Here is a 12,797-nt window from a genome sequence, read left to right on the forward strand (position 1 = left end):
CACCATGCCCAGGACAATTAAATTTGCCTGTTTTTTATTACTGAGACTAAATGCTTGGCCTGGGTTCATGCAGAAAATAAGTAATTCCATTACATGTGATTCACCTTTAAGTAACCCTCAACATTGATGAAGACTCCAGCTGAAAATTCACATTCGTTACGGAAATAATTCACTTAGCCAATTCTTTATTAGCTTCCCTTTCTGTTTACCGGGAACCAGACAAAGATTTCCACATGCAGAATACAGTCTTTATGTTTAATTGATGCGCAGCTCAATTTGCCTCGAACTGTCTTTCCATTTTTTCTTTTAATCACATTGACAGGGACATTACTTTTGGTTAGAAGGCAGAAATAGTTGTAATGACAAAGAGAAAGATATTCCAAGGACGAGAGGAGGCAGGTCTCAGTCTGGCCGAGGGCTCTGCAGAACGTTGCTACTTGGTAACCTGCCTTCAGTTACTTCTCATGAGCCACGGCGTGTGGTGGGCATGACTGTGATTGCTGCCTTCTAGCATTTGGGCCAAGGCAAAGAAGTTCCTTCCTGTTGGGGGGAGAAGACTCGTGGATGGAAAGCAAACAACGCCGCACTTCCCAGATCCCTGGCCTTCTGAACTTGGAGCCCAGGTGCATGCCTGGCTGGCGTGTTGTGGTTTGTTCTCCTTGCTTTTGACTTGGGTTCCAGAGATTGACCTCAGGTCCTCGTGTTTGCAAGGCAAGCATTTTACTAACTCCCCCAATGCATAATCTTAAAAGCCAGAAGGTTCTGGTAGGTTCTGTGTTTTTCGGGGGGGGGGGAGGGGTTGCTTGTTTGTTTGGTTTGGTTTTAATCCATAACCCATCCTAAGGGATGCGGTTAAGGATGACAGAGGAGACTTATGTCTAGCTGTTCTGAGTAGTCCGAGGTGGAGAGTAGGAAGGGGTCCCTGGCACTTGACAGGAGGATGTGCAAATGCTGATCCACAGTTCAGCATACCCCAAGACACACAGTGTGTCCTCCCTTCCACCCAGGCTGGGCAAAGCAAGGTTTAGAGTGAGTCTTGCCTGCAGATTTTGTAGAACACGACGAAAAGAACTCTTGGGGTTCAAAATTCATCCCTCCTAAAGAGCCACTGCCTGGGAAGGGCCTAATACAAACACCAAACCTCTGGGCAACCGTAAATGTCCATGACCATGTTTCTACTAACCCTTTAGAATGACAGTAGAGGAGGATCTATTTTGTCTGGCTCAGATGATGCCAACTGACATGCCCACCACAGAGAGGCTTTGACTAAACATCACTGGGGACATCAGGGCTGAATAAGAACAAGATGGAGACCAACATCCTCGTGTATGTCTCTGTGGAGGACGTCTGTTGTGTATCAAGAAGGTTTGAAGAAGCAGCTTATTCAGAATTCTAGAGATGCAAAAGCCAATATACAGTGTAGCTCAACACATGATGTAAATATCCAAAAGACCAGTAAATGGCTGGCACCTGAGCTATAAGGGACTCACTCCTGCAAGATAAGTGCTGGACCATTGGCTGCCCTTATCTCATCTCATCTTAATGGTAAGCCCTGCAGGGGGCATCTCTGGCCTACCATGAAGATTGTCAGGGGGAGTCTCAGTAACTCTTCATATTGCATATCTTTTTATCAGTACTTCCTAATACTCCTTCTGCAAAGGAGAAGCCAAGACAGTACGGCAGCCCCCAGTTAAGTCTTTGAGGCTTCATCACGGTTGTCCAGATATGGATACCAAAGCACCGCCTGGCAGTGAGATGTAGAGCCAAGCATCGGTGAGTGGTTTTGATGTAGAGAGGACTGTGGGAGAAAGCAAGTGTGTCTGCATAGTGAAATAGAGGGCCTGCAAGATCTTGACCCCGAGTTAGAACAAACCACTCTTTAAACAGTAATGATGAAATGAGCCCCAAACCAGGCGAACCAGGTTTCAGTTTGCCCTCAAAAACAGCAAGAAGACCCTCCCACACAATGAAACCGGCCTTTACATATAAATGAAGCTGAACAGCCTGAAGTTCTAGAGGAAAAGGAGCCTGCGAACCTGAGCATTGGGAGGAAGGTTTGCTGCAGCGCAACCAGCAAAGGAGCCACTGAAACAAGAGCTCCTGAAGAGCGAAGAACCATCGGAGGGTGCGACAAAATATCAGGAGGGGACATCTCTAGAATCCCCAGTGCCGAGTCATGCAGACACAGCCCAGTTAAATGGCTGCATGGCGGAGCTGTTGGATTCTCCCTCCGGAGGAAGGAATGACAGCAGTCTTGACAGCGGTGGAGAACAGACCAACCCACCTTGTTTGTAAAGGCAAGGAAGTGGGAACGTGAGAGCAAGTTCGTAATGAGACTTCTGAAAATACAGCCAACACCAAGTCTAAGCCTCCATCCCAAATGGAAGGCAGCGGGCCTCTATCTCAGCCAGAGACCTGGCTTGCCAGGACCTACCTAATCCACATCCTAGGTGCAGGATGTTGGGCGGGAGCTAGGCTGGTGATACTTGCCTTGTTATTGCCACATTCCATTCCCCTGTGAGTATAAAAGAAATGAATGGAAGAATTGAATTATTTGCCCATTTAAAGGCCACTGGGTTGTAAGACCTTTGCGACTTTATGGCCCCAGACCTTCCACAGATTCTCCTGTCTCCACCTCCTGGATGCACACCGCTGCATCTGGCTTTATGTGGGTTCTGGGGATTCAAACTCAGATCTGTACACCTGCACAGTGAGTGCTCTATGCACTGGGCCATGTTCACAGCCCAAACAAAGTATTCCTAAGCTTTTGCACACGTGGAGTACTACGAAATGCCATCGTGCGCATCCTCCTGGACATCACGTGCAGAGCGGAAGCTGGGGTTGTCTTGAAAGACTATCCTTTCCGTGGGTGCCGTGTGCTTCCTTTCCTACTTCTCACTCTGACACAATTTCGCCCTAATAAATCGATTCCAAACACTGCAAGGGCCTTGGTCGCAGTTTGAAACAGCTCTCCTTTAACACAGTTGAGCAAATGCTTTAAAGCATGCCCTGTCCTTCACTGAGGAAAGTAAGTGACGCTCCCACATGGATTGCCAACCAATGTATTGACCTTGCAATTGGACCAAGCGCAAGCTTCTGAGATCAGATCAAGAGAGCAACCGACAGAATAAAGTGCATTTGTTTCTGGAAGCTGTGTACATACCTGACAGAGGAAAGTGCATGTTCTCGGTAAATTCTCACGGAAACACCTTTCTTTGCAGTGGACATTATGGGGAGCACACACTTGGAACTGTTTCCAGATATGCTCTTACTTTTGACATCACAACATGACATTGTCATCTACAGAGTTCACAGTGGAGAATAAACACAACTGAATTTTTTTAATCAACAAAAATTTTCTCAAAACATTTTAAGTAAATGAATGATTTTATGTTGATTGATTGTCATGTGTAGTAATGCAAGGCCATAAGCCTCAAATTTTTCAAGCAATGTACCTTTTTTTCCTTTCACGTTTTTTTTTTCTCTCATAGCAAAATAACCTGGTTGAACTCTTCATTTCTTTTCCTGCTCTGATAAAATGCGCATGACATACAGTTTTCCACATACACAACTCACCATACTTCATATATTTTCCCTTAGGATAGCAACCACCATCTCGATTCAGAATTTTCCACAGTCAGAAAAAAAAAAAGGCTCTCTGTCATTCAACTATCTCTACACCTCCATTCACCCAGGCCCACAGACCTTGCTCTGATGTCTAGGTGATATTCTATGTTAATCTGATTTTGGTTATCACAATGTTTTAAAAATCTATTTCTGTTATAGCAGGTATCAGCACTTAATTCTTCTTCAAGGCTAAATAATATTCTATTGTATGGATATACCACATTTCATCTGCTCATAGCGAAATGTTTCATCTTCATTTTACTTACAGAATGACATAAAGTAAATGATGAGACATGTCTTCAGGGGTTAAAGGCATTTATAAAAATTCTGGGTCAGTGGGCAAGTCTGGGTAGGAGAGATGGTGTTCATTCAGACCCCAAGAGTTGCTGCAGCACTTCCATCTATAGATTTGGGATTTGTCCGCTGCAGCATTGCTCAAGCCAGTCCTCAAGCTCATTGCCATGACATATGAACTCTTACACTCATACGTGTAACACACACACACACACACACACACACACACACACACACACACACACACACACACTTAAAGAGACAGCACATGCAGCTAGTGCCCATCCTAGAGAGAGGCCCTTGGTGACACTTTCTGCTTGGCCCAGAGTTTTGGACTAGTACCATCAATCCTGTATCCATTGCTCTATTTAATTTTTCAGCATCAGCACACTCAGAATTGTCTAAATTGAGATAAGCTTTCTAACCTCTTTTTTTTTAAGTCTATTTTTAATGTCCCTTTAAAACTTGACTACCTTGTCTCAGGACACCAGAGGAAACTAACAGACTTAAGACAGACAGAGGGGTGCAGGCCAGCTCACCACAGATGCCCATAAGATACCCTTGATTCCACAGCTCAGAAAAGAGCTCTTCACAGCTGGGAAATCCTCCTGCTGTGGACTTTAGCATTTGGAGAGGGGCATTGCTTTAGAATAAAACAAAGTTTGACTTCTGCTTTCCTATTCCTAATAAATAGTAGTTGACCAAAATGCATGTCCACACTCTAAACAGTCCTAAATAAAAATTGACGTTAAAACTATCATGGTGTTGTGAAGTCAGAATTGGAAAATCATCAGTTTTAAAAATTTTTCGTCACATTTACACATTCATTTTTTATGGGTATGGGTGCATGTGTGCCAGGGTACATGTGTCAGAGGGTAGCTTGTGGGAGCTGGCTTTTTCCTTCCACCATGTGGGCCCCAGGGAGTCAACCCCTGATAAAGCTTCTTTACACTCTGAGCCATCTTGCCAGCCCGCCGTTTCTTGAACTTATTACGTCATGACACAAAAATGTCTTTACCTCGATATTCTGATAATATCCTTGAGAAACGTTTCTCCTTCCTGTGACTGTGGGGTGGGAGAGTGTTGCATCACCACTGCTCCTTGTCCACCTTAGCACGAGCTGAGGGACAGAACTCAGTGCCAGGCAAATGCTTCTGCCCCTGAGCCACCTCATGGACTCACTTCTCCTAGGAGACTTTTCAAAAATAGATTTTGATAAGTTCTCAAAAGGTATGATTGTCTGTACCTCATGTTTAGCAGGGATGGCACGGTTATCTCTATTGAACCTTTAAAAGATCCATTAAAATACAAGTAACTTACACATTAGGGTTTTATTGCTTTAACCAGAGTTGTTTTTGCACACTCATCTTTTCACGTCTTTGTGCTTGCCATGGAGGAGAGCCTTTTTAATGCTTAATTAATAATTTTACTTTTTCAGACATGTCCCATATTTGTGTGTTCCTCCTTTTTATATGCCATGTGTCCATATATTCTATGTGTTGGAAACGTGAGTCTCAGTGTCACTAAAGCTCCAAGGTGGCATAGGACCTTAAGAGAGTGTGCGATTCCTTTACTTGTTACTGTTGTTTGACTTGGTGTAAACTGAAGGCAAACCCAAAGAGACGAGAGGGGACAGCAAGCCCTATATCCAAAAGTGATGCTGGGACACACTCTGTGTCCCCCGGCTCTGGGTCCGGTGCACTCTTTCCTGGAAAATAGATAAGTCGGGACATTCATGACCTAGTTCACATCGGCTGCTATCCAACTGTGTGGGTCCAAGGCGAGACAGTTTGGTGGATAATACAGGATTACCTGGAACCTGGGAGCTGTGGTACTTCTTGATGTGTTTTGGAGGACATGCTGTCTCTTATGGGTAGTTACCAGTATGAAGAACTTGTGAGTAATGGTTTATTATGGCGTCCTAAAGTCATCAGTAGTGATTCATGAGTGTGTACAGCAATCATCATGAGCCTAAAGCTAAATTGGAAGCAGTAAGAAGTTGAAGCCTGGGGTAAGTGGTGAGAAGAAAATAATGCTTATGTAACCATGGTATTTGTCCCTTTGGGGGAATAAGACAGAACAGGGAAGGAAGAGAGATTTTAACGAAGAGAATTACAAATGGAGTGGGGTGGGGGCAAGCGTTCCTAAATATTGTGAGTAGTTTGAAATGTCAGTCAGCTCCCTTATAAACTCAGTATGTGAAGAGGAATGGAGAATCGTTTTGTGTGGGGAAATGGTTTTTTAAAAAAGACCACTGACATTTTAAAGACTTAAGCGTCTTAAATAGAATGACTATTAAATGAAAAGTCGGGCTGCACAGAGACATTTTGGAAACTATATTTGAGTAGTACCCTTAGAGACAGCTAATGAGTGACTCAGTCTCGGTGACTCACAGGCCTCTTATGAGAGGTAGCGAGTGCCTGGTTCTGCCTATTCTTCTTGTTTGTGCCTCCTACAGCACAACAAATCCTGCAGCAATAGTGGCCATATATTTTTGAGGGGCGGGGGGAGAGGAGAGAGTGCGAGAGAGAGCGCAATCCCCATCTCGGCCTCCCAACTGCTAGAATTATAAGGCTAAGCCACCATGCCCAGTACATCGGGTTTGATTCACTTCCTACCTCCCAGTACAGCTTTCCCGGGGGTTCTGGTTGCAGTAGCATTTGCTATTGTAAACTAGCGCTTGCTCACATGAGCTGCACGTGCACCTGGAGCATGTAGGAGCTGGGACGCCTCATCAGGTCCTAGATGGAGTAAGAGTGGAAGGCCCAAACTGGACTCGGTTCACAAGGACGAAAGAAAGGGGCCGCCTTACGCCACTTCTGACCAGATGGTGGTTTCTTAGAATGTAACTTTATTCAGCAAATATTGTCTGACACCGCTACAAGATGGGCATTCAGATGCAGGGGGCGGGGCGGGCTGGGGGCTCATACATGCAAACCAGGTGGCCCTGGCTTCCAAGCTAGAAAGGCTCACAGTCATCAAAGAATCTGAAATAGCTGATGGCTAGCACCACTGACGTATTAGTACACCAGTAAGATTAGAGCGTCAGTAAGGTCGATATGGGTCCTATCAACACGCGGCGTTGAGACCCAGCCCTCGAGGATGAATGCAGTTCCGAGTGTTGAGAAAACAAGCAGTGACTTTCAGCCAGAGATGAAGGTGCCATGCAAGAGATACAGGGTTGGGTGTGTTCAGAGGACCGTTCATATGCCAGCCTAGCCATGATGCTAAAGAGGAGAGGGGAGCGCAGAGTGAGAGACGCGAGGGGCGAGGGGTGTGCACGGCTCTTCTACTATGGCTGGTAGTCTCCGCATTTTAGGATTACCCAGTCTCGACAACAGTATCCACCCTGGAAATGGCTATTCTGAATCTGCGATTCAGCTTCTTGGCAAAGTCTTGATCTTACTGATGAATAACGGTAATCTAAGAAAAGCCTGTGATCTTTCCCAGTCCCAGCATCCTTATGTCACTTAGGAGTCTAAGAACCTCCCCCCTCCCGAGGCCCTTATAAACGCCTGTTGAAACCTCAGTAATGAATCATATTTACATATTCACATACGCACGCACATGCTGACACTGCTTTCTGGCTATGTAAATTTAGCAGCTATGTAGCCACTTTTCTTCTTTTTAGTACTGGTGACTGAGCCCTTAGGGTACTCAACCACTGAGCCATAGCTCTAATATCCCTAGTTTTTTGTTTTTGTTTTTGTTTTACCTTTTTTTTTTTTTTTTTTTTTTTTTTGAACCTTTGAGACAGGATCTCACAAAGTTAACCAGCCTGATCTTACACTCACTCTGTAGCAAAGAAAGGACACTGAATCCAAAACCCGCCGCCTCTGTCTCTGGAGTTGTGTGCACTGTCAAGCTCCCCAGGTCTGGCTGTACCTTCCAAGATGCGTTCATCTGTACTGATAACTGTTTCCTGACCCTTTGCTGTTTTCCCACAGGACTGAAAAAACGTACACGGAAGGCCTTTGGAATACGGAAGAAAGAAAAAGACACTGACTCTACGTATGTACCTTAGAGTTTGCCTTTCTGGGCACACTTCGGTCTAAGACCCTGGTGCAGTTGATGCTTGAAGAGTGTCACAAATAGCGTGTATTTGTTTGTTTGTTTGTTTGTTTGTTTGTTTTTCTGGGTCATTTCTGAGTCAACTGTCACTGTCCATTATAAATACTTCTTAGATTTATGCTTTTAAAAGGTAGAGATTTCCCATCACATGTTCAGTATTTTTATCATGTACTTTTTTACTGCCTCATATCTAATGTTTCTTCCCCGCAGAGAGGCATATAATGTGGTTATTACATTTGCAGAGGTTAAAAACACCAAGTTGCTGGGCATGGTGGCACACGCCTTTAATCCCAGCACTCGGGAGGCAGAGGCAGACAGATTGCTGTGAGTTTGAGGCCAGCCTGGTCTACAAAGCATAATCCAGCATAGTCAAGGCTATATAGAGAAACCCTGTCTCCAAAAACAAAACAAAACTAACTAACAAAAAATACCAAGTTACCCTTCTAGAGATATCTGTATGGTCTGACCAAGAGAATAACAAAATACTCTGTGTAAACAGGTTTGCCCTAGCCCAACCCCTAGATGACGCCCCAGAGCTCTTCCTTAAGATCCCAAGATTGGGCAGGCAGAACTGTAAAACCAATAGAATGGACAGTAACCTCAATATATTTCACTGCCAGTAAGAAGCCCATGCCAAAAGCAACTATGGGGTTGCTTTGATGTAGCTAAGTGATCATACTCAAGAAAATGGATTCCCTGCGTGCCCCCGAAGACCCTGAAGATTTATTAGTATAACATGTTCATGCACTTCATTCATATTTAACCGTACTGAGGGTTCATTAAGAATCTGGCCCTGACACAAGATCTCATTTGCATTTTTGAGCTGAACAAGTAACACCATAGATGATGTCCACTGGACAGGGCCAAGGGGTCTCCATCCTAGCTCAGTGTAAGGAGAGCACCAGCCAGCAGCTGCAGCGAGCTATGAAGAGGTCCAAGTGCAGCAGTGGGATGGCATCCGGTAGGACCCTCCTTCACCCAGCATACCCGAAAGGGAACCACAAAGAAAATTACAGCCGTGTGTGAAGAAGTGAACATAATTCATTATTTTCATTTCCCAGCTTTCCATTTTCATTTTAGCTAAATATAAATATTTTTATTTTTTTATATTTAATTAATTTATTCAGAGTAAATTTCAATTGTTTTCCCCTCACTTGCATCCTCCCATTCCCCCTTCCTCCCACTTTCACCCTATTCCCCTCCCCTAGGTCTGTGACCAAAGGGGACCTCCTCCCTCACTGTAGGTCACAGGCTATCAAGTCTCATCTTAGTAGCCTGCTTATCCTTTCTCTGAGTGTCACCAGGCCACCCCACCAAGGGGAAGTTTAACTAAATATAAATCTTATCATAAGATGCTCAGCATTTTCTTGTGTCCTTCCATTCAAGAATATATCATTCAATCAATAAGGTATTGAACACATTTTAAAGTATTTCCTACAACTAAATAAGGCAATATATAAAGTGCCCAGTGTGCTCCCTCACGTGTAGCAAGTGTCGGCTGTCCCTCTTCTTCTGTCCGGTATAAACTGATAGCAATGAGTTCCCCGTGAGCACTTCAAATAGAATTTCAGAGACAGTTGAAGATAAGAAAGTCCACATTTGGCTTGATGCTTCATCACAGGAGCACCTTGAGTCTAGCCTTCTAAAGAATAAGGGACTGTCTTTCACATGAATGGAATAATAAAAACAAGAGCAGAGAGAGATGGGAAATCTAGCAGGCATTCAGGATGGAGCAAATGGACAGAGCATATACCTGTGAGCTAATGGTAAAAATAGTGATGAGAGGCAAGGGTGGACGAGATGAGATGTGAAGGGCCTTAAATCGTAGGGGCTTCATCCTTGGCAGTGGGTCACCTTGAGCTCCTTGAACCTTGGAAGTTATGCAGTCCTCTACTTGGCCTCAGTTTCCTCACCAGGGACAATGATCTTTCTACTAGATGAAATCCACAATCCCTAGAAGGCCAGACACTGAAGGGGTGGGGCTCTCAGCACTGCCAGCACCTGCACTGTGCCACATGTTATGTAGAGCCACACCTGCCAGCACCTGCACTGTGCCATGTGTTATGTAGAGCCACACCTGCCAGCACCTGCACTGTGCCAGTGTTATGTGGAGCCACACCTGCCAGCACCTGCACTGTGCCAGTGTTATGTGGAGCCACACCTGCCAGCACCTGCACTGTGCCAGTGTTATGTGGAGCCACACCTGACAGCACCTGCACTGTGCCAGTGTTATGTAGAGCCACACCTGCCAGCACCTGCACTGTGCCAGTGTTATGTGGAGCCACACCTGCCAGCACCTGCACTGTGCCACATGTTATGTGGAGCCACACCTGCCAGCACCTGCACTGTGCCAGTGTTATGTAGAGCCACACCTGCCAGCACCTGCACTGTGCCAGTGTTATGTGGAGCCACACCTGACAGCACCTGCACTGTGCCAGTGTTATGTGGAGCCACACCTGACAGCACCTGCACTGTGCCAGTGTTATGTGGAGCCACACCTGCCAACACCTGCACTGTGCTATGTGCTATGTAGAGCCACACCTGCCAGCACCTGCACTGTGCCATGTGTTATGTAGAGCCACACCTGACAGCACCTGCAATGTACCATGTGCTATGTAGAGCCACACCTGCCAGCACCTGCACTGTGCCAGTGTTATGTGGAGCCACACCTGCCAGCACCTGCACTGTGCCAGTGTTATGTAGAGCCACACCTGCCAGCACTTGCACTGTGCCATGTGCTATGTAGAGCCACACCTGCCAGCACCTGCACTGTGCCAGTGTTATGTAGAGCCACACCTGCCAGCACCTGCACTGTGCCAGTGTTATGTGGAGCCACACCTGCCAGCACCTGCACTGTGCCATGTGCTATGTAGAGCCACACCTGACAGCACCTGCACTATGCCATGTGTTATGTGGAGCCACACCTGCCAGCACCTGCACTGTGCTATGTGCTATGTAGAGCCACACCTGCCAACACCTGCACTGTGCCATGTGTTATGTGGAGCCACACCTGCCAGCACCTGCACTGTGCTATGTGCTATGTAGAGCCACACCTGCCAACACCTGCACTGTGCCATGTGTTATGTAGAGCCACACCTGCCAGCACCTGCAATGTACCATGTGTTATGTAGAGCCACACCTGCCAGCACCTGCACTATGCCAGTGTTATGTGAGGCACTGTCAGAAGCATCTCAGAACCCCACAGCAAAAGCCAACGCTGTTGCTGTGAAGCCTCCACTGTAACTATGCCAGGGATTTGGAGTGTCTGAAAAAGGTTAAAAAGATGCTAAATAAGCCCCAGGGCAAGCTAGGCTAATTTGCATGTAGCCAAAGCACTTCTTTTCCATTGCCAAGTCTATGAAAATGAGTTATTCCTCATGGCTTTGCCTCAGATGCCCAGTGTCTTTCTGCAGGCTTCTAATGAGCCATTACTTCAAAGACTCCCAAGCACATTTTTTTAAGTCCTCATGAGTGCTGAATTCCTTACAGGAGAGCAAATTAATAAACCGGTTCCTCCAACAGTGATAACTAAAGGTCTCATTGTCTTGGGAAAGCTTTTGTTTTTCGTGTTCTTTAACTGGATCGCGTATCATTCTTGGAAAAGGAATCATCAACACAAAGGGTTTAGTAGAACCCTCTGCCAGCGTGCTGTCCCTTCCACTTTAGCTATGCTTATGTTAGCCTGCAATCATTGAGACCTTGTTGATGCGAACCTTTTTCAGAATTGTTGCCTGGCCTGGGGTTGCTGAGCAACCTGCTAGGGTAGCGGCCAGCATCAACTTCAGCTGAGTGACCCTCCTCAGAGAGAGTGGGGTAAGAACCCGAGCTTCCTGATTTAATCATCATTAGAGTGGCTGACAGGGAAAGGAGGGGAGAGGGCCTGTGCTAAGTGGCAGAGCGTCTAACTGCGCTGGCATCCTTCATTTTCACATAATTTAATAAGGTTAGCAACAGCATCTCACTTCTGGAGATGAGAAAGTAGTGCCAGGAGGGTTAACAACTTGCTGAAGGCTAGGAGGAAAATAGGGCTGACAACAGGACCCTGCGAAGGACTATAACCCAGACAGAGGCCTAAAGAGAGAGAGCATTAGCTAAAAGAAAGCAACATTTAAAACTACAGGCCACACAACCTTGATGTTTAAAATAGAACTCATCCAATATAAAGTACCTCACACACACACACACATACACACTAAAAACTTATTAAAATAAAATACAAACCCAAGGCTTTGTTGGTTCTCTTATAGAATGCTGTAGAAATTTGGCATTATGCAAAAGTGGCTGATTAAAAGCTGCCTCTGTGTGGCCTGCTGAAGGCAAAGACTTTTTTTTTCCAATTTTTTTAAATTTTATTTTATTAATTTATTCATATTACATCTCAATGGTTATCCTCTCCCTTGTATCCTCCCATTCCTCCCTCCCTCCCATTTTTCCCTTACTCCCCTCCCCTATGACTGTGACTGACGGGGAATTCCTCCCCCTGTATATGCTCATAGGGTATCAAGTCTCTTCTTCGTATCCTGCTATCCTTCCTCTGAGTGCCACCAGGCCTCCCCATCAAGGGGACATGGTCAAATATGGGGCACCACAGTACGTGTGAAAGTCAGACCCTACTCTCCACTCAACTGTGGAGAATGTCCTGTCCATTGGCTAGATCTGGGTAAGGGTTTGAAGTTTACGCCCTGTATTGTCCTTGGCTGGAGCCATAGTTTGAGCGGGACCCCTGGGCCCAAATCTGCCTATCATAAGGTTTCTAGGATCCTCTGGATCCTTCTACTTTGCTATTCTCCCATGCTTCTCTCATC

At 45.6% G+C, this 12,797-nt stretch overlaps 1 protein-coding gene across 14 annotated transcripts in view; it reads left to right on the forward strand.

The window, feature by feature from the left end:
• Positions 1-12,797, forward strand: part of Sgip1 (SH3GL interacting endocytic adaptor 1) — a 197,780-nt gene that overhangs the window by 84,298 nt on the left and 100,685 nt on the right. For all 14 annotated transcript variants that reach the window (XM_051170991.1, XM_051170977.1, XM_051170980.1 and 11 more), the window contains exon 2: positions 7,869-7,932. In XM_051170991.1, the coding sequence (XP_051026948.1) occupies positions 7,869-7,932 (64 nt within the window). The remainder of the gene's footprint in view (positions 1-7,868; positions 7,933-12,797) is intronic.

Source organism: Acomys russatus, chromosome 29 (assembly GCF_903995435.1).
Source record: "Acomys russatus chromosome 29, mAcoRus1.1, whole genome shotgun sequence".
NCBI classification, from domain to species: Eukaryota; Metazoa; Chordata; class Mammalia; order Rodentia; family Muridae; genus Acomys; species Acomys russatus.